Source organism: Symphalangus syndactylus, chromosome 3 (genome assembly GCF_028878055.3).
Source record: "Symphalangus syndactylus isolate Jambi chromosome 3, NHGRI_mSymSyn1-v2.1_pri, whole genome shotgun sequence".
Lineage (NCBI taxonomy): Eukaryota > Metazoa > Chordata > Mammalia > Primates > Hylobatidae > Symphalangus > Symphalangus syndactylus.
In genome coordinates this window covers 129,037,893-129,057,700 of record NC_072425.2, presented here as the reverse complement: position 1 = coordinate 129,057,700, position 19,808 = coordinate 129,037,893, and the positions used below count along the sequence as shown (strand labels likewise).

General features: G+C 43.3%; 2 protein-coding genes across 6 annotated transcripts in view; both read right to left on the bottom strand.

Moving 5' to 3' along the window:
• The window catches only part of TEX12 (testis expressed 12), an 84,378-nt gene extending 76,207 nt beyond the window's left edge, over positions 1-8,171 (bottom strand). For both annotated transcript variants that reach the window (XM_055273140.2, XM_055273139.2), the window contains exon 1: positions 7,787-8,171. In XM_055273140.2, the coding sequence (XP_055129115.1) occupies positions 7,787-7,801 (15 nt within the window). In that variant the 5' untranslated portion in view covers positions 7,802-8,171. The remainder of the gene's footprint in view (positions 1-7,786) is intronic.
• A 2,412-nt stretch (positions 8,172-10,583) lies between these two features.
• On the bottom strand, positions 10,584-19,796 carry SDHD (succinate dehydrogenase complex subunit D). 4 transcript variants are annotated; one of them, XM_055273135.2, is made up of 5 exons: positions 19,630-19,758; positions 18,606-18,722; positions 17,577-17,721; positions 16,427-16,442; positions 13,137-13,250 (listed from the first exon to the last, which is right to left on the bottom strand). In XM_055273135.2, the coding sequence occupies exons 1-5, from the start codon at positions 19,679-19,681 to the stop codon at positions 13,152-13,154; spliced, it is 429 nt and encodes a 142-aa protein (XP_055129110.1). In that variant the 5' UTR covers positions 19,682-19,758; the 3' UTR covers positions 13,137-13,151. The 4 variants fall into 4 exon arrangements, with proteins under 4 accessions (XP_055129109.1, XP_055129112.1, XP_055129111.1 ...); XM_055273134.2 differs by lacking the exons at positions 13,137-13,250; positions 16,427-16,442 and adding an exon at positions 10,584-11,552 and having other exon boundaries at positions 19,630-19,796; XM_055273137.2 differs by lacking the exons at positions 13,137-13,250; positions 16,427-16,442; positions 17,577-17,721 and adding an exon at positions 10,584-11,552.
• Between the last annotated feature and the right edge of the window lie 12 nt (positions 19,797-19,808).

Sequence of the window (19,808 nt, the reverse complement as noted above, 5' to 3'; positions counted from 1 at the left end):
ACCATATTTTAAAGCTAGTCAAGACTGGATGCACTGGCTCATGCCTGTAATCACGGCACTTAGGGAGGCCAAGGCAGGCAGATCACTTGAGGACAGGAGTTCAAGACCAGCCTGGCCAACATGGTGAAACTCCGTCTCTACTAAAAATACAAAAATTAGCCAGGCATGGTGGCTCTCACCTGTAGTCCCAGCTACTTGGGAGGCTGAGGTAGGAGAATTGCTTGAACCCAAGAGGTGGAGACTTCAGTGAGCAGAGACTGTGTCACTGCACTCCAGCCTGGGCGACAAAGCGAGACTCTGTCTCAAAAAAAAAAAACTAGTCAAAAGCTTTAAAATACCATCTATTTGTATATATATAACCATACACATATAATGAAATATTAAGATTAGTAGCCAAAAAAAGCTCATAAACCATTTTTAAAGAGAAAATCCGTAATACAGAATAAGTTCAATCTTTAAATAAAGTTTTTGTACCTTTGTCATCACACTCTTGAATCAATCTAACCAAAAGCTCCTCAGTTCTTAAAAAAAAAGCCTCCTATTGTGCATATTGTCACTTTAAAGCAAGATGTTTTCTTGTATTTTGGTATCTATGACTTATGCATCTCTCTCTCCATATATATATATATATATATTTTTTTTTTTTTTTTTTTGAGACGGACTCTCACTATGTCGCTCAGGCTGGAGTGTAGTGGCATGATCTCAGCTCGCTGCAACCTCCACCTCCCTGGTTCAAGAGATTCATCTGTCTCAGCCTCCCAAGTAGCTGGGACTATAGGCACGCACCACCATACCCAGCTAATTTTTGTATTTTTAATAGAGACGGGGTTTCATCATATTGGCCAGGCTGGTCTCAAACACCTGACCTCATGACCCGCCCGCTTCGGCCTTCCAAAGTGCTGGGATTACAGGGATGAGCCACCATGCCCACCCTGACTTATGCATATATTTAAGCCAATTTTCTTTGACAATTTTCTTAATTTCCTAACTTAAGACCTAAATGAAGAATGACTGAATTATTAAGAGGCCTTTTACATCTAAACTTTCTTTGGAGTGACCCAGATGGCCATAATGTTTTATTATCTCATGAAAGGAGAGATACTAAATATAATTAGACATGTTTGGTAGTTTACATATTTAGATTAACTAAAACACTGTATGAGTTCACTTAATAACTCACAGCTCTGCCCATAGGATACAAATGTTCAACAGGCATTTTCTTTCTTAAATAATAACCTGTCAAAATCATCTCGAACTTGGGCATTTCATAACTGCTAAAGCCTTCTCATTGTTTGTACATGAAAGACTGGTTGTCAGCTGGGCGCAGTGGCTCATGCCTGTAATCCTAGCGCTTTGGGAGGCCAAGGTGGGTGAATCACCTGAGGTCAGGAGTTGGAGACCAGTCTGACCAACATGGTGAAACCCTGTCTCTACTAAAAATACAAAAATTAGCCAGGTGTGGTGGCGCACACCTGTAATCCCAGCTACTCGGGAGGCTGAGGCAGGAGAATTGCTTAAACCCGAAAGGCGGAGGTTGCAGTGAGCCAAAATCACGCTATTGCACTCCAGCGTGGACAACAAGAGCAAAACTCCATCTCAAAAAAAAGAAAACGAAAAAAAAAAAAGACAGACTGGTTGTTTTAGTGATGCTTATTCCAAACTAGGGACTCATTACAAGCTCATTACCTTCTATATTATTTGTCTGCTTCCTTTTTAGCTGTTAAATACTGCTCCAATCTAAATCTAGCTGCCCTATTTCCCCTTCCTGATGAAGAGGAATCTCAGTATTGTCCAATATTTAAAATCTAAGCATGCTCAGTCTTGATTTGACTGATGTTCTCCTGTACAACCCTGATATATTGCCTTTTGATTATGACTCATAACTAAAAATGAATCAAGGTATACTTTGCACCAAATATGCTATAACTTTGAAATATTCCATTTTGGAATACTTTATAAGCAACAGCTAGGACAGCTACACTGATAGCTCTATTAAGAACATGCCATCTTGCTAAAGGATTAAGAGTTAACATCCATATTGTCTACAGATGAGCTTTCAGGATTGCTTGTGATTCCGGCACATTGTGCAAACAAAGGGGTTTCCTAACTTCCTCAGACAACTGAATCAAAAATGGAAAAGAAACTAATGACTTATTAAAGATACTCCAACACCCAAAGCAAATTTCAGTCATTAAGAATAGAGTGCATGCTAAAGGTCATGCTTTAAAGCCTGCCACCTTGGCCGGGCGTGGTGGCTCACACCTATAATCCCAGCACTTTGGGAAGCTGAGGTGGGTGGATCACGAGGTCAGAAGATCGAGACCATCCTGGCCAACATAGTGAAACCCCGTCTCTACTAAAACACAAAAAATTAGCCACTCAAAAGGCTGAGGCAGGGGAATTGCTTGAATCCAGGAGGCAGAGATTGCAGTGAGCCGAGATCGTGCCACTGCACTCCAGCTTGGCGACAAAGCAAGACTCCATCTCAAAAAAAAAAAAGGCTGCCACCTTATACAAACAGCCGTTTCTAGCTTTACCATCATTGGTATTATAACAATAGTTGTTCAATCTGATTTCTGTATATAAGAGGGATTAAAATACAACACTCTGCCCTCATTGGGGGTAGGAGGGTGGATACGAGGAAAGACATTGGTTTTGTCAAGACTTTCATACTGCTTGGTTTCTCCCAAACTACCTCCAGATCAATAATTTTCGTGCTGCAAAAATAATAATAATAGCTCAATTGACAGGGACAAACTGGCTCAAACTTTATAAAGTACTAGTCAAAAAAGTCTTACCTAATAGGCTTACTCATTTTATTTATCATATCAATGCATTAATTTATTAATCATATCAATGTATTGCTCATTTTAATTATACTAATCCAGAACGAATATACAAAGAAACACCAACATTAAAGACCATTTGAGGCTGGGTGCAGTGGCTCACGCCTGTAATCGTTTGGGAGGCCAAGGCAGGCGGATCACTTGAGGCCAGGAGTTCAAGACCAGCCTGGCCAACATGGTGAAACACTGTCTCTAATAAAAATACAAAAATTAGCCAGGCGTGGTGGCTGGTGCCTGTAATCCCAGCTACTCTGGAGGCTGAGGCAGGAGAATCTCTTGAACCCAGAAGCAGAGGTTCCAGTGAGCTGAGATTGTGCCACTGCACTCCAGCCTGGGTGACAGAGCAAGACTCCATCTCAAAAAAAAAAAAAAAAAAAAAAAAAAAACTTTTTAATAGTAGTTTATAACATTTCTGGTAGACTAGAGCTTTCCCTTAGTTGTTTTTTTTTTTTGGTTTTTTTGGCTTTTTTTGTTGTTGTTGTTTTTTGAGACAGAGTCTTGCTCTGTAGCCCAGGCTGGAGTGCAGTGGCATATCTTAGCTCACTGCAACCTCCACCTCCCATGTTCAAGCAATTCTCCTGTCTCAGTCTCTCAAGTAGCTGGGACTACAGGTGCATGCCACCATGCCTGGCTAATTTTTGTATTTTTAGTAGAGACAGGATTTCACCATATTGGCCAGGCTGGTCTCGAACTCCTGACCTCATAATACGCCCGCCTCAGCCTCCCAAAGTGCTGGGATTACAGGCATGAGCCACCGCGCCCGGCCTCCCTTAGTTTTACGTTTTTAAGTTTTATACCTAGGCCTGATGATATTGCAATTTACTTCTTAAAATCCTCATAAGCTTTCATATTAAACTATTATAGAAATACTATGAGGCTGGGCTTGACACATCCCGTAACAGATTTCATCCTTGGTATGTAGTAATCTTGTATTTTTTCAAAAATGAATCTCATATACATAGTCTTATGCCCAATTTACAAACTCTGTTTATCAAAGGAATATCAATGGATACATTGTGTCTCCCATCATCACCAGCATAATCTACAACTGAAAGACTAGTTTATTTATTCATATTTATATTATATTATTATTTATTGAGACTGAGTCTCATTCTGTTGCCCAGGCTGGAGTGCAGTGACATGATTTTGGCTCACTGCAACCTCCGCCTCCTGGGTTCAAGCAATTCTCCTGCTTCAGCCTCTTGAGTAGCTGGGACTACAGGCATGAGCCACCATGGCTGGTTAATATTTGTTTTTTTTTTTTTTTTTTTTTGAGACGGAGTCTCGCTCTGTCGCCCAGGCTGGAGTGCAGTGGCGCAATCTTGGCTCACTGCAAGCTCCGCCTCCCAGGTTCACGCCATTCTCCTGCCTCAGCCTCTCCGAGTAGCTGGGACTACAGGCGCCCGCCACCACGTCCGGCTAATTTTTTGTATTTTTAGTAGAGACAGGGTTTCACCGTGGTCTCGATCTCCTGACCTCGTGATCCGCCCCCCTCGGCCTCCCAAAGTGCTGGGATTACAAGCGTGAGCCACCGTGCCCGGCCATATTTGTATTTTTAGTAGAGATGGGGTTTCACCATGTTGGCCAGGGTGGCCTCAAACTCCTGACCTAAGGTGATCCACCTGCCTCGGCCTCCCAAAGTGCTGGGATTACAGGGGTGAGTCACTGCGCCAGGCCCTATCTTTATATGTTTGAGAGAGGGTCTCACTCTGTCACCCAAGCTGGAGTGCAGTGGCGCGATCTCAGCTCACTGCAACTTCTGCTTCCTGGGTTCAAGCAATTCTCCTGTGTCAATCTCCCAAGTAGCTAGGACTATACAGGTGCATGCCACCACACCCGGCTAATTTTTTTTTTTTTTTTTTTGAGACGGAGTCTTGCTGTCGCCCAGGCTGGAGTGCAGTGGCGCGATTTCGGCTCACTGCAGGCTCCGCCCCCCGGGGTTCACGTCATTCTCCTGCCTCAGCCTCCCGAGTAGCTGGGAATACAGGCGCCCGCCACCACGCCCGGCTAATTTTTTTGTATTTTTAGTAGAGACGGGGTTTCACTGTGTTAGCCAGGATGGTCTTCATCTCCTGACCTCGTGATCCGCCCGCCTCGGCCTCCCAAAGTGCTGGGATTACAGGCGTGAGCCACCGCGCCCGGCCTCCCGGCTACTTTTTGTATATTTTGGTAGAGACAGGGTTTCACTATGTTGGCCAGGCTGGTCTCGAATTCCTGACCTCAGGTGATCCGCCTGCCTTGGCCTCCCAAAGTTCTGGGATTACAGGCATAAGCCACTGCACCTGGCCTGGAAGACTAGTTTAGAAAGAGTCACTGATGAAAGTTAGACTTAGAACCACATTGGAAATGACCATTTGCGGTATTTTAATCTCATAGACACAGTTCTGAAGCTCTAGGCTCATAGCCATGGATACATGCTTCACAGTGATGCTTAGGTCTCAGAAACTGAACATTCAGCCCCACTGGGAATTGACCCTGACACTCATTAGCAGGTGTCCAGAGGAGAACTCTCTACTTTTTAAGATTCTATGGATTGAGATGATAACATCAAGTGTATACCACTCTCTCCAAAAACTTTCTCATCCCTGAGCAGAAAACTGACTTATATTTAGACTTGTATCTCATCTTATGTTTATAATGTGTATCTGAAAATTCCAAGGTCTGAATTCTTTGTGGGTATGGTTCTGTTTATTTGTGCTGACTCTTGTTCAGGACGTTCCAGTACTGTGATTTTTGCTGACAGTTCACGTTCACTGGAACTTTATGGGGATTTTTGAAGCTTGTGTTGGGATAACCCTTCTCTCTCTGGTGAGGATTTGTGCTGACTGCCATGCCCTACAAACCTAGGTCAAAGTTAAATTTGCAGCATGTAACCTTTTTAGATATGCAGGTAACTTGAACTCAGACTCCAAACTGGCATGAGGACTGGCTCTTAGCCACGTATTCTCAGAACAGACTCTTTCCTCCAACCTGAGCCAAGGCAAGATACACACATTGCTCTGCTCTCTGCTTTTTCAGGTAAATATCATTTTTTCTTTTTTGGGGGGATGGAGTTTCACTCTTGTTGCCCAGGGTGGAGTGTAATGGTGTGATCTCAGCTCACCGCAACCTCTGCCTCCCGGGTTCAAGCAATTCTCCTGCCTCAGCCTCCCGAGTAGCTGGGATTACAGGCACCCACCACCACGCCCGGACTTTTTTTTTTTTTTGTATTTTTAGTAGAGACAGGGTTTCTCTTTGTTGGTCAGGATGATCTCGAACTCCCGACCTCAGGTGATCCACCCGCCTCGGCCTCCCAAAGTGCTGGGATTACAGGTGTGAGCCACCGCGCCCGGCCAAATATCATTTTTTCTAATTCACCCTTTCTCTGAGGGCAAAACTCTTTATGGTTCCTGGTTTAGGGGAATCTTCATTCTAACTCCCTAGTTTCAGCCCAAAGCTTTGCTCCTGGCCTATGTGCCACCTTCTTACAACTAGAATCCGGCCAGGCATGGTGGCACAAGCATATAACGCAAGCACTTTGGGAGGCAAAGGCAGGTGGATGACTTGAGCTCAGGAGTTTGAGACCAGCCTGGGCAACACAGTGAGACCTCATCTTTACTAAAAATCAAAAAAATTAGCCAGGCATGGTGGCACAAGTCTGTAATCCCAGCTACCTTCGGGAGGCTGAGGTGGGCGGATCACTTGAGCACAGGAGATCAAGGCTGCAGTGAGTTTGATCACACCACTGCACTCCAACCTGGACAACAAAGCGTGATTCTGACTCAAAAAAAAATAATAATAATGGCTAGGCGCGGTGGCTCATGCCTGTAATCCCAGCACTTTGGGAGGCCGAGGCAGGCAGATCACGAGGTCAGGAGATCAAGACCATCCTGGCTGACATGGTGAAACCCCGTCTCTACTAAAAATATGAAAACAAAATTAGCCGGGCATGGTGGCAGGCGCCTGTAGTCCCAGCTACTCCAGAGGCTGAGGTGAGAGAATGGCGCGAACCTGGCAGGCGGAGCTTGCAGTGAGCCAAGATCACGCCACTGCACTCCAGCCTGGGCGACAGAGCAAGACTCTGTCTCAAAAATATATATATAATAATAATAAGAAGAAGACTAGAATTCTGGGCCACCTGGGCTTAGTAGATGCTCTTAGGGGCAACTGATACCCTAAGCACTTGCTTACCTCCCTAGCTGCAGACTTACTTTGGTCTGGCTCCAGAGGATTTCTTTTTGCAAACTAAATAATATGTTTTGGCCAGGTGCGGTGGTCTGTAATTCCGGCACTTTGGGAGGCCGAGGCGGGCAGATCACCTGAGGTCAGGAGTTTGAGACCAGCCTGGCCAACATAGCTGAAACCCCATCTCTACTAAAAATACAAAAATTAGCCAGGTGTGGTTGTGGGCACCTGTAATCCCGGCTACTCAGGAGGTTGAGGCAGGAGAACCGCTTGAACCCAGGAGGCGGAGGTTGCAGTGAGCCGAGATCACGCCATTGCATTCCAGCCTGGGCAACAAGAGTGAAATTCCGTCCCAAATAAATAAATGAAATATTTTTAAAGGTGTTCTTGTTTAACATTCTAACAGGCTTCATATCAAAGTAAATACTTTCTAAAATTGAGTCTGCCATATTGCCAAAAAATAGAAGTCTACAAATTCTATCTCTTCCTAGCTATCTCACAAATCCAAAACTTCAGTAGTTACTGATTCCAGTACCGTATCTAATTTTCCTTCAATATTTTTCTTTAATGACATTACTTCCCATCCACCTATTTACAACAAAAAATTGAGCAAAGGCTCCTTCCTCCCTCAAGCTTTCACATCTTAGTATAACTCTCATTGATTCTAAGTTCTAAATATTTCTTAAATTTGTTCTCTCCTTCATTCTAGCTACAGTTGCCTTCACAATTCATTATTTCTTTTCTGGGTCACTAAAATAATCTGTTTCCATGCTTACCTCCCGCAAATCCATTCTTTACATAGCTGTCAGCAAAACCCATTTAAAATAAAAATCGGATCATGACGTTTGCATAATTAAGTCTTCAGTAACTCCTTATTGCTGTCAAGATAAAGTCTCAGGCCAGGCTCACGCCTGAAATCCCAGCCCTTTGGGAGGTGGAGGTGGGTGAATCACTTGAGGCCAGGAGTTTGAGACCAGCCTGGGCAACAGAGCAAGACCCCATCTCTACAAAAAATAAAAAATTAGCCAGGGATGGTGCCATGTGCCTGTAGTCCCAGCTACTCAAGAGGCTGAGGTGGGAGGATGTCTTGAGCATGGGAGGCAGAGGTTTCAGTGAGCCAAGATCGCACCAGTACATTCCAGCCTGGGCCACAGAGTCAGACCCTGTCTCAAAAAAAAAAAAAAAAAAGATAAAGTTTCAATTACTTAACATGGCATATAAGGTCCTCTACAATCAGCCCCTCCCTCTGCGGGGTCATACCAAACTACCTATCATCTTTTGCTTGATCTGCCATCCTCCAGTCAATCCTACAACTCACCCCAGCTTCCCCGGCCACTGTCAGCTCCTTATCTTTCAAAACCCAGGTTACAAATCTTCTCTTCCAGGAAACTTGCAGGCAAATCCTTACTGCACCCTTTGTTACATCACAGTGCATGATGTGCTTCACCATTACTACACTTACTACATCGTATTGCAGTCATTCTTCTGTTGCCCCAATTAGACTATGAATTCCCTTCAAAGGCAGGTAAAATTTTATCTTTATCCACAGTACCTGGCACAGTGCTGATTACATGAGGTACTTAGTATCTATCAAATGAATGAATTAATGTTTTTGACTTCTACAATACCTTTTGAGTTTGACTCCTACTTCCACTGCTACTCTCAAAGTTCAGGCCCTTTATTCTGTCTCTATCCCCTCACATGTCCTTCTGCCTCTAGCTTATTAACCCACCTAATAGTACCCAAATTATTTCTAAAGCAGTTTCGATCATGTCCTGCTTACCATCAGAAACCGCTATTGCTGTTAGCCCTTGGATTTTTTTTTTTTTTTTTTTAAAGAGACAAGGTCTCACTCTGTCACCTGAGCTGGAATGCAGTGGTATGATCATAGCTCATTGTAACCTCAAACTCCTGGGCTCAAACAATTCTCCCACCTCGGCCTCCCAAGTAGCTAGAACTACAGGCACATGCCACTACTAGTGATGCCTGGCTAATCTTTTTGTTTTATTGTATTTTTGTAGAGACAGGGTCTTGCTATGTTGCCCACGCTGGTTTTAAACTCCTGGCCTCAAGCAATCGTACTGCCTCAGCCTCCCAAAGTGCTGGGATTACAGGCATGAGCCACAGCACCCTTCCGGAATCTTGCCTCATTTTTCCAGCAGCTCACAGCAACCTACTGATTTCCCAAAGACAGCTCAGCTCCATCCTAATGACCAAACCAGCTGGGACATGGGGCAGGCAGTGCCCAAGCAGCCTCCACTCCAACTTCATTCACCATCTAATGAAGCTTATTAGCACTAGACAGCCTTGTATATCTAGGATCTGATGGTATTAGATCTGATGGTATTGGAGATAGCTACAGATTCCCATATTATCCAGAGTCACTGCCATCCCCATTTTGACTTTATGGACGATTCCATTTCATCACTCCACTCTACAGCAGCAGTATACAGAGGGCTAGGGGAGGGAAGGAATGACACTACAAGGTAGGGAGGGGATCCATTGTTTATAGAGAATTTTAAAACAATAAAATTGACTTTTAGTCCATTTGTTTTTTATCATCATCAAGCATCAGCAATTCTAAACAATGTCAGAATATTGTTTATATATTCTCTCCCACCAGGGTGGACTGGTCCCACCACCACTATCTGTTGGTGTGCCACTGCTATTCAGGCATCACCCACTTTTGAAACCTTTTACCCACCCTGAAACAGAATTAATCACCTCTTCCTAAACCCTAATGCACACTTGAGTCTCCTACAAGACCACAGGCACATTAAGGAGAGCACGTCTTTAACCCCTAGTACACATTCATGAACACATACTCTTCCTTTGCCTCAGCTTCCCAGTAAGGTCCTTGGTGAGTAAAATATGCTTAGTCCCAGTTACTCTATATTGCTAGAAGACAGCATCATGCCTTACACTCAACTCTTAGACCAGACTAAATACACATAGAATATAATCTGAATTCCAAAGGCTGGTATTCACAGAACACCATAATCTGGACATAGTTCTTATTCCTACTTACATACTAAATCTTATACTCTATTTATACCAAATTACTTATACACTTGGCATATTTCTGCCTATTACATGTAAGTCCTTTTTGTTTTCCAGTACTTTGTGTCTGATTTACCTAACTGCTAAGCCCCAGAAGGAAATTTAAACACTCAATTTTGGCTGGGCGCAGTGGCTTATGCCTGTAATCCCAGCACTCTGGGAGGCCGAGGTGGGCAGATCACGAGGTCAGGAGATCGAGACCATCCTGGCTAACACGGTGAAACCCCATCTCCACTGAAAATACAAAAAATTAGCTGGGCATGGTGGCGGGTGCCTGTAATCCCAGTTACTCGGGAGGCTGAGGCAGGAGAATGACATGAACCTGGGAGGCGGAGCTTGCAGTGCTCCAAGATCATGCCACTGCACTCCAACCTGGGTGACAGAGCGTGACTCCGTCTCAAACAACAAAAAAAAACACTCAATTTTGTTTTCATGCTGTGGATGGATGCAACGGACACCTAATTCTAATGAATAAAACTACTGATAGCTAATATATAAAAGCGTAGAAGACACTTTTATTATATAACATTTTATTTTAAAAAATTACTTTCATAGAATACATTTTCACATTAGAGATTCCCATTGTGCGAAAATAACAATTTATTACTTATAGTTTTATATTTGTGGACATATTGTTTTAGAACAAGTAGAACACATTTGAGAATTAAATCTCAGTTTACAATTGGTAATATTCCGATACGTCTACAAGGGGAAACTTGCCCTTAAATGGAACTTCTCTATATTCAGAAGCACTCTAAGCGTTTCTTCCTAGGATTTAGAAATTTATGAGATATCAGCATTTCCTAATTTTAAAATTTCCCTAGTATATGTAACCATCAGTAGGTGGTATCTACTGACTAGAGAGGGAAGTTTTCGAAAATTAAACACTGTCTAATTTTCTGCAAAGTTTTTATTCATGAATTAAGAGTATTTCCCTTTGTCCATTATTCCCAAGGCAAATATGGAAGTTTGATCATATACTAATCGTAATAAAGCTGGATTCTCTTTAAGAGATTGATAAATTAAAAGGCAAAAGCTCATATATCATGTTTAGTTATACTGTGAGTCTTATAAGAAGCTGAGAGGCAACCCCATTAACTCACTAGAATACAGAACTCAGTCTCACAACTTAGATATAATTCCTCTCAAACCTTTTCCTCAAAGATTAAATTCTGAAAATAATCTTGTGATTAAGAGAAGAAGGCTGTCCACCAATGGACTTATCTGTTATTTCTTCCTTATTGTGAGCTTAATGGCATGACAAAGCAGAGGTAAAGAGGCATACATCAATTCTTCAAAGTATGAAGTCAAAAAGCTCAGAGCTTCCACAGCATGGCAACAGCTTTACAGATGCCTACATCATGATAGTTGAAATAGCAAAGCCCAGCAAAGGTTAAAGCTGAAAGTGCCAAAAGCCCTGCCTTGGCAGCTTTCTGCGAGGCATCCCCATGAACATAGTCAGTAACAACTTGTCCAAGGCCCCTAAAGAAAAAGAAAAAATCATAACATCAATGAAAAACCACAGTGAAATTAGAAGACTATACAGATAACTTGGCTGCAAAAAAACAATCTGTCAAGTTCAAACGCAATGTCTCCATTTGCCACTCCACCATTACTGTTTGCTTCTTTAGGGGATTCTGTATAGCCTTTTGTGTGTGTATGTCAGTAAGTCTATTTCTAGTGACTTTTTTTTAGAGACAAAGTCTTATTCTGTTGCCCATGCTGGAGTGCAGTGGCCTGATCATAGCTCACTACAGCCTCGAACTCCTGAGCTCAAGTGATCCTCCTGCCTCAGCCTCCCAAGTAGCTGGGACTACAGGAGCATGCCTCCATGCCTGGCTAATTGTTTTTTATTTCGTTTTATTTATTTATTTTGAGACAGAGTCTCGCTCTTTCGCCCAGGCTGGAGTGCAGTGGCACGATCTTGGCTCACTACAACCTCTGCCTCCCGGGTTCAAGCGATTCTCCTGCCTCAGCCTCCCAAGTAGCTGGGACTACAGGCACCCGCCACCACACCCAGCTAATTTTTGTATTTTTAGTAGAGACAGGGTTTCACCATATTGGCCAGGCTGGTCTCGAACTCCTGAACTTGTGATCTGCCTGCCTCAGCCTCCCAAAGTGTTGGGATTACAGGTATGAGCCACCGCGCCTGGCCTGTTTTTTATTTCTTTAAAGATGCGGTCTCACTATGATGCCCAGGCTGCTCTTGAACTCTTGGCTGCAAGTGATCCTTTCGCCTCAATAACTAAAAATAACTAAAACCCTACAGTATTTTTAATTAATTAAAAAAGAATTTATTAAGTAGATATCATGTGCCAGAATCTGTCATAAATGTTGGGAATATAGTAAGTGAGACAGCATCCCTGCCCTTATGGAATATACTAGTGAATGAGAAGGAAAAAGTAAATATATATGTACTGAGAAGAAACACTTTAGAAGGGAAGACATGAATGAGAACATCCAAACCAAAGTGGCATCTCTAATGAATAGCAAGATTTGTGTGGCTGGAGCACATGGGTGAAGCAGAGATCACAGGAAGGCAGGGGTTGGTTGTATAGGGTCTTGAAGGTCATGATAAGGAATCTGAATTTTTTATGAAATATAATAGGAAACCACTGATACGTTTTAAACAGAGAGTGCCTGAGGTTAGGAGCGACCTAATTTTACTATTTTTGTAACAGTTTTATTGAAATGTAAGTCAAATGCCATAAAAAATTCACCCTTTTTAGTATATAATCCAGTGGTTTTTAATATATTGAGTTGTGCAATCATCATTATTTAATTCCAAAACATTCTCATTACCCCAAAAAGAAACCCTCTACCTATTAGCCCACTACCCAACTACAAATTTACTTTCTGTCTCTATGGATTTGCCTGTTTTGGACATTTCATATAAAAGAACCCATACACCACTGGGCGTGGTGGCTCACACCTGTAATCCCAGCACTTTGGGAGGGTGAGGCGGTCGGATTACCTGAGGTTGGGAGTTCGAGACCAGCCTGACCAACAAGGAGAAACTCTGTGTCTACAAAAAATACACAATTAGCCGGGTGTGGTGGCACATGCCTGTAATGCCAGCTACTAGGGAGGCTGAGGCAGGAGAATCGCTTGAACCCGAGAGGCGAAGGTTGCAGTAAGCCGAGATCGTGCCAAGCCAAGATCGTACCATTGCACTCCAGCCTGAGCGACAAGAGCAAAACTCTGTCTCAAAAAAAAAAAAAAAGCCATACAATATACGGTCTTTGTGTCAACTTAGCATAATATTTTCAATGTTCATCCATGTCATAGCATTTATCAATACATCATTCCTTTGTATGGCTGAATAATATTCTATTGTACGAATATACCATATTTTGTTTAGCTATTCATCTGCTGACAGACATTTGGATTGTTTCCACTCTTTGGCTATGATAAATAATGATGCTATGATCATTCCTGTACAAGTTTTTTGTGTGGACACGTTTTCAGTTCTCTTGGGTATACACCTAAAAGTAGATCGCTGAGTCATATGGTAACTCTAAGGTTAACTTTTTGTTGTAACTGCCAGAATGTTTTCCAAAGTGATTGAAACGTTTTATATTCCCAGCAGAACCACGAGGGTTCCAATTTCTCCAAGTCCTCAGCAACACTTATAACTGTCCATCTTTTATTACAGCCATCCTAATGGGGTGTGAGGTGGTATCTCATTGTGGTGTTGATTTGCACTTCTCTAATGACAAATGATGCTGAGCAATTTCTCATGTGCTTATTGGCCATTTCTATATCTACTTTGGAGGAATATAATTTTATGTTTTAAAAAGGTCACTATGGCTGTAGTGTGATGAATGAACAGAGTGGGTGGGGGACCAGAGCAACAACTGAATAGGAAACTAGTTAGAAGGCAACCGAAGTAGCCTAGGTGAGACTGTTGGCTTAACCTAGGCTGGTGACAGGGTGTAAAGTGACAATTCAGACTATTTTTTTTTTCTAATAATGTCCATTTTCCTTTTTTAAGTTCTGGGATACATGTGCTGAACATGCAGGTTTGTTACACAGGTATACATGTGCCATGGTGGTTTGCTGCACCTATCAACCCCTCATCCAGGTTTTAAGCTCCGCATGCATTAGGTATTTATCCTAATGCTCTCCCTCTCCTTCTCCCCCAACCCTGATTCAGAGTTTTGTTTTTTTGAGACAGAGTCTCACTCTGTCACCCAGGCTGGAGTGCAGTGGCACGATCTCAGCTCACTACGACCTCTGCCTCCTGGGTTCCAGCGATTCTTCTGCCTCAGTCTCCCAAGTAGCTGGTACTACAGGCGCGTGCCACCACGCCCAGCTTAATTTTTGTATTATTAGTAGAGACAAGGTTTCACCATATTGGCCAGGCTGGTCTCAAACTCCTGACCTCATGATCCGCCCGCCTTGGCCTCCCAAAGTGCTAGGATTACAGGCGTGAGACCACGCCTGGCCAATTCAGACTATTTTTTAAAGAAAGAACAGAACTGATGGAATAAGTGGGGTCAGAACAAAAAGAAATATCTAGAATGACTCCTAAGAATTTTAGAGATAGCTTTAACTGAGAAGGGGGTTTTAAAGGAGAAATCAAGGGAGATTCGGGGGGAAAAAAGAGTGATTTGGCCAATGTTAGATCTGGGATAACTATCAGACATCCAAGTGGATGTCAGTTAGACAATTAGATGAACAAGTCTGCAGCTCAGAAAAACAGGTCAGATCTGAGCTCACCTAAAAAAGGGTACAGATGGAGAAATTAAGAAGGCCATGACAGCCCTGGAGATTTTGTCATCTCGAGGTCAGACAAGAGGAGAAGGATCTGGCAGAGGAGACTTCTATGCATCTGGAAAGCCAAAGAAAAGTGACTTACAGGGAGAATTGTTAATTGAGTTGAAGGCTGCTGAGACTTCAAGCAAGCGGAGGGCAGAGAATAGACAACCAGATTTGGAAAGATGAAGGCCTTCAGTGCCCTTGGTAAGAATAACCTACGTTATATAGTTGGGATAAGACCCCAATTAATATAGGCTAAAAGAGACTCAGTGTTGAGGAAGTAGAGCACATTATAGACAGCTCTTTCAAGAGGGATGACATGTTAAAGAAACATTACTTACTGTACTTGTGATCTAATATTTCATATGCAACTGGAATCTTTTATTTGGAAAGGTCTATGTAGTTAAAAAACAATGTCAACAACAACAACTCATTCTCCTAACCAGTCCTACAAAACCAGATAATTAAAACCCCTTTAGGCTGGGCACGGTGGTTCACACCTATAATCCCAGCACTTTGGGAGGCCAAGGTGGGAGGATCACTTGAGGTCAGGAGTCGAAGACCAGCCTGGCCAACATGGTGAAACCCCGTCTCGATTTAAAATACAAAACTGAGCCAGGCGTGCTGGCGTGTGCCTGTAATCCCAGCTACTTGGGAGGCTGAGGCATAAGAATTGCTTGAACCCAGGAGGCAGAGGTTGCAGTGAACCAAGATTGTGCCACTGCACTCCAGCCTGAGCGAGAGTGAGACTCCGTCCCAAAAAAAAAAAAGAAAAAAAAGCCGGGCACGGTGGCTCACGCTTGTAATCCCAGCACTTTGGGAGGCCGAGGCAGGTGGATCACGAGTTCAGGAGATGGAGACCACGGTGAAACCCCGTCTTTACTAAAAATACAAAAAAATTAGCTGGGCGTGGTGGCGGGCGCTTGTAGTCCCAGCTACTCGGAGAGGCTGAGGCGGGAGAATGGCGTGAACCCGGGAGGCGGAGCTTGCAGTGAGCCGAGATTGCACCACTGCACTCCAGCCTGGGCGACAGAGTGAGACTCCGTCTCAAAAAAAAAAAAAAAAAAAATCTTTAACACTAGCTAGAAAATGATTCTGACAAGTCACTTAACCTCCCTGGGTCTTAGTTTCCAAATTTGTAAAATAAAAGAGTTGGTTAAGATACTCTCCAAAGTACTTTCAGTTTCAACAATCCGAAAGCGCCTCCCTACTCCCCACAATGACAACATATTGTCCCTGCAAAACTTAAAAAGAACAACTCAAGGAACCCAACCTGTCATTTACCCTCATTTTAGAAGGTTCATTAACATAGAAAATCATACCAACTATAACAGATAAGATAAACAAAAGCTGGGCCGGACATGGTGGCTCACGCCTGTAATCCCAGCACTTTAGGAGGCTGAAGCGGGCGGATCACCTGAGGTCAGGAGTTCCAGACCAGCCTGGCCAACATGGCAAAACCCCGTCTCTACTAAAAATACAAAAAAATTAGCCGGATGTGGTGGTGCGTGCCTGTAATCCCAGCTACTTGGGAGGCTGAGGCAGGGAGAATCGCTTGAACCTGGGAGGCGGAGGTTGTGGTGAGCCGAGATCACACCATTGCACTCCAGCCTGGGCGACAGAGTGTGACTCTGTCTCAAAAAATAAATAAATAAATAAACAAACAAACAGACGCTGGATACTCATTCATTCAGCAAGTATTTACTGAGTGCTATATATCAGGTACTAGAGAGTAGTTCTAGGCTCTGGAGGCACAACAGCAAACAAATACAGTAAAAATAACAAAATAATCCACCCAAATACATCTCTTTTTTTTTAAGAGTCAAGAATAAACTATACTATTTAGGGATATACATTTGGGTGATAAATGCAAGGAAGCAATTACTATATAAAATAATAAACAGATGATGTAGTATATTAGAGGCAGTAAGTGCTATTGAGAAAAATAAAACAAGCAAGAGAGATAAGGAATGGCAGGACAGAAACTGCAATTTTGAATAAGTGGTTAGGGAAGGCTTTGTTGAGAGAATGGCATTCAAGACCTGAAGGAGATGAAGGAACAAGCCAAGTGTATAGCTAGAAAAAGAGTTTCAGGCAGAAGCAGTAAGAGAAGCCCTGAGACCTGGAATGTCTCTGGCATGCTCAAGGAATCTCAAGGAAGGCAGTGTGAATGGGAGAGAGAGCAGCTAAAAATGAGGGAAGAAACAGGGTGGTTCAATCATGTAGAGTCTACAGACCCTAAGAATTCTGACTTTGAGTAACATGAAGAGACAAAACAGGGTTTTGAGAAGGGGAATGTCTTATTCTAATCAACATTTTAACAGGATCATCACTGGGTCTGCTGTGTTGGGAATGGACACAAATGGGGACCAGTTAGGAGACTACTGCTAGAGTCAAGGATAATGACCAAGTTTGGAGCTTACCAGGTTTAGACTTGAACAGAGAAAACTGGAAATGCCATTAATTCAGATGGGGCAAGAGTGCAGGAGGAACAGATTAGGGGAGATCAGAAACTCAGTTTGACAGGCTACATTCAAAATGCTATTGGATATGGAAATCGAATTGAAAGACACTGAAAAGGCAGGCGGATATATAAATCTAGGCATATACTTATTTTATATATATTTTAAAGTTTTCAACAAATTTAGGGCATTTTGACCAACTTCTCCCTCATATATAATACATAAGACAAGCTCACAGCAAACAAACTGAGCAGACAACTATATTTGGAATTGCTATACTTGCCAGTGACCATGAAGAGTGAGGGTTGCAGCCAGGGAATAGTCCATCGCAGAGCAAGGATTCAAATAAGCAGCCGGAAGCAGACCCAGGAGCAAAACACTGACAACCCTCTCGCTAGTCCAGTGGAGAGATGCAGCCTTGGTGCCAGCTACAAAAAGGACCAGATTCATAAAAGTCGATGTGAGAAACACACATCTTTCATGTTCAACATATGCCACACAGTAACCCAAACTGACAGGCAGTGTACATATGAGATATAACTCTGAGTACAAAGGAAGTAAACTATCAAAATAGTAGTTGAGAGTGAAGCTATCTGTTTTTTGAAGTCTTTTTTCTCTGTTTTTTGAAGTCTTTTAGCACAAGAGTACCTCAATGCCTACCTATTGATTAGAAGACATATCCAAGAAGATGGATAAAATACAGAATTGCTGTATTGCTACAGAATTAAGCCAGTCTTGGTTCAGTGAAGTGAACAGATACCTTATGAATGTAAGTTAGGGGGCCGGGCGTGGTGGTTCACGCCTGCAATCCCAGCACTTTGGGAGGCTGAGGTGGGCAGATCACCTGAGGTCAGGAGTTTGAGGAGGTCAGGAGTTTGAGACCAGCCTGGCCAACACAGTGAAACCCGTCTCTACTAAAAGTACAAAACTTAGCTGGGCGTGGTGGTGGGCACCTGTAATCCCAGCTACTCGGGAGGCGGCGGCAGGAGAATTGCTTGAACTCAGAAGGTGGAGGTTGCAGTGAGCCGAGATCGTGCCACTGCACTCCAGCCTGCACAACAGAGCGAGACTCTGTCTCAAAAAAAAAAAAAAAAAAAGAAAACAAAAGAAAAAAATTTTTAAAGACTTAGGCTAGAAGGTCTTCTATGATTATAAATGGCATTATTCAACCATAATGGCACTGTCTGCCCAAAGATGTAAACTTGGACACAAGAGTCCCTCCTACAGGTAGGAAGTCCTGCTAAAGGCATGACCATTAGTGAAGGTAAAGATGGCTAGAGCCCTGAAAGCAGCAGCGATGGAGAGAACATACAATGGTGGCTCGGTGACAAGTGTATGTGCTGCACTCCACACCATTCTGGGATAGGTCGGTCCTGAAGAAATGCTGAGACATGTGCAGGTCTGACCACTGGGGTTCGCAGCAACAGAGCTGAGGAAAGAGTCATTAGGATGATCATAAGAACCTCTCCTTTAACAGGACTGACAAACTTTCTAAATGACCATAGGTGAGCTACTTAACAATAAACAGGTGATAACATCTTATTTGCAAAATGAAGATAGCATCTATTTCACTGGGGTTACTGTGAAGTTAAGACTACTGTGAAGTTAAGACTACGCAGATCTTCCCTACTTCATTTAATGACACCTCAGGCATTTTTTAACCTAACTCAGTAATCTGGAAATCATGAGAGACTTTTCCCCTAAATTCAATCGCCAAATCCTATTGGCACATATCTCTTTAACAGTTCTTGAGACAATCTTCTTTTCTTTGTGCTACTTTCCTAGTTCAGGACCTCATCTTGCCCGGACTACTATGAGTGTTTTCCTCATCAGAATGGAAGCTCTTTGAGGGCGGGAACTACGTTTTCTTCACATTTGTAACCTAGCATTACTACAGTGCCTGAGGTAACACAAATGTCCAGGTTAAATAATTTTCGAACTGATCCCCCCTCCACTCCCACACCCAAACACACCAACTCCAGAAGAAATGGGCAAGTTCCTAACCCTCTTTCCCGACTCAGGGTGGGAGCGAGTGTGGAGCATTCTAGGGACAGTGAACGGGGAAAAAACAGAACTGCTAAGTGAATTAGCCTCATCAGGACTGCAACTTCCAGAGGGAGCTCTCTTTCTGATTATTCCGTCAACTCGTCAGCTCACAACAAGTGAAATATACGTTTGGGTAAACATCTGGACCCCTAGACTACAGTGGTTATTGCTGTGATTTCGGTATTTTCTTCTCCTCAAGAGATCTCCCACCCGGCAGATGAGTCCTCCCTTCCATCCCCTTCCCTGGCTGGAGGCTGCGCTAAGCACCTCAGGGTGCGAAGACCCCTCACCTCGGCCTCCTTGGGCACCGCAAACGGCACTCAGCCTCCAGAGAACCGCCATCTCGTTCCTGAGGGCTCAAGGTCATCCACCAACCCGGAAGCACTTAGGCGACAATTCCCACCCACGACGACGAAAGAAAACAGGGAGGAGGAAAATGCTGGGTGAACCGGAAGTCAAGAGGCGGGGC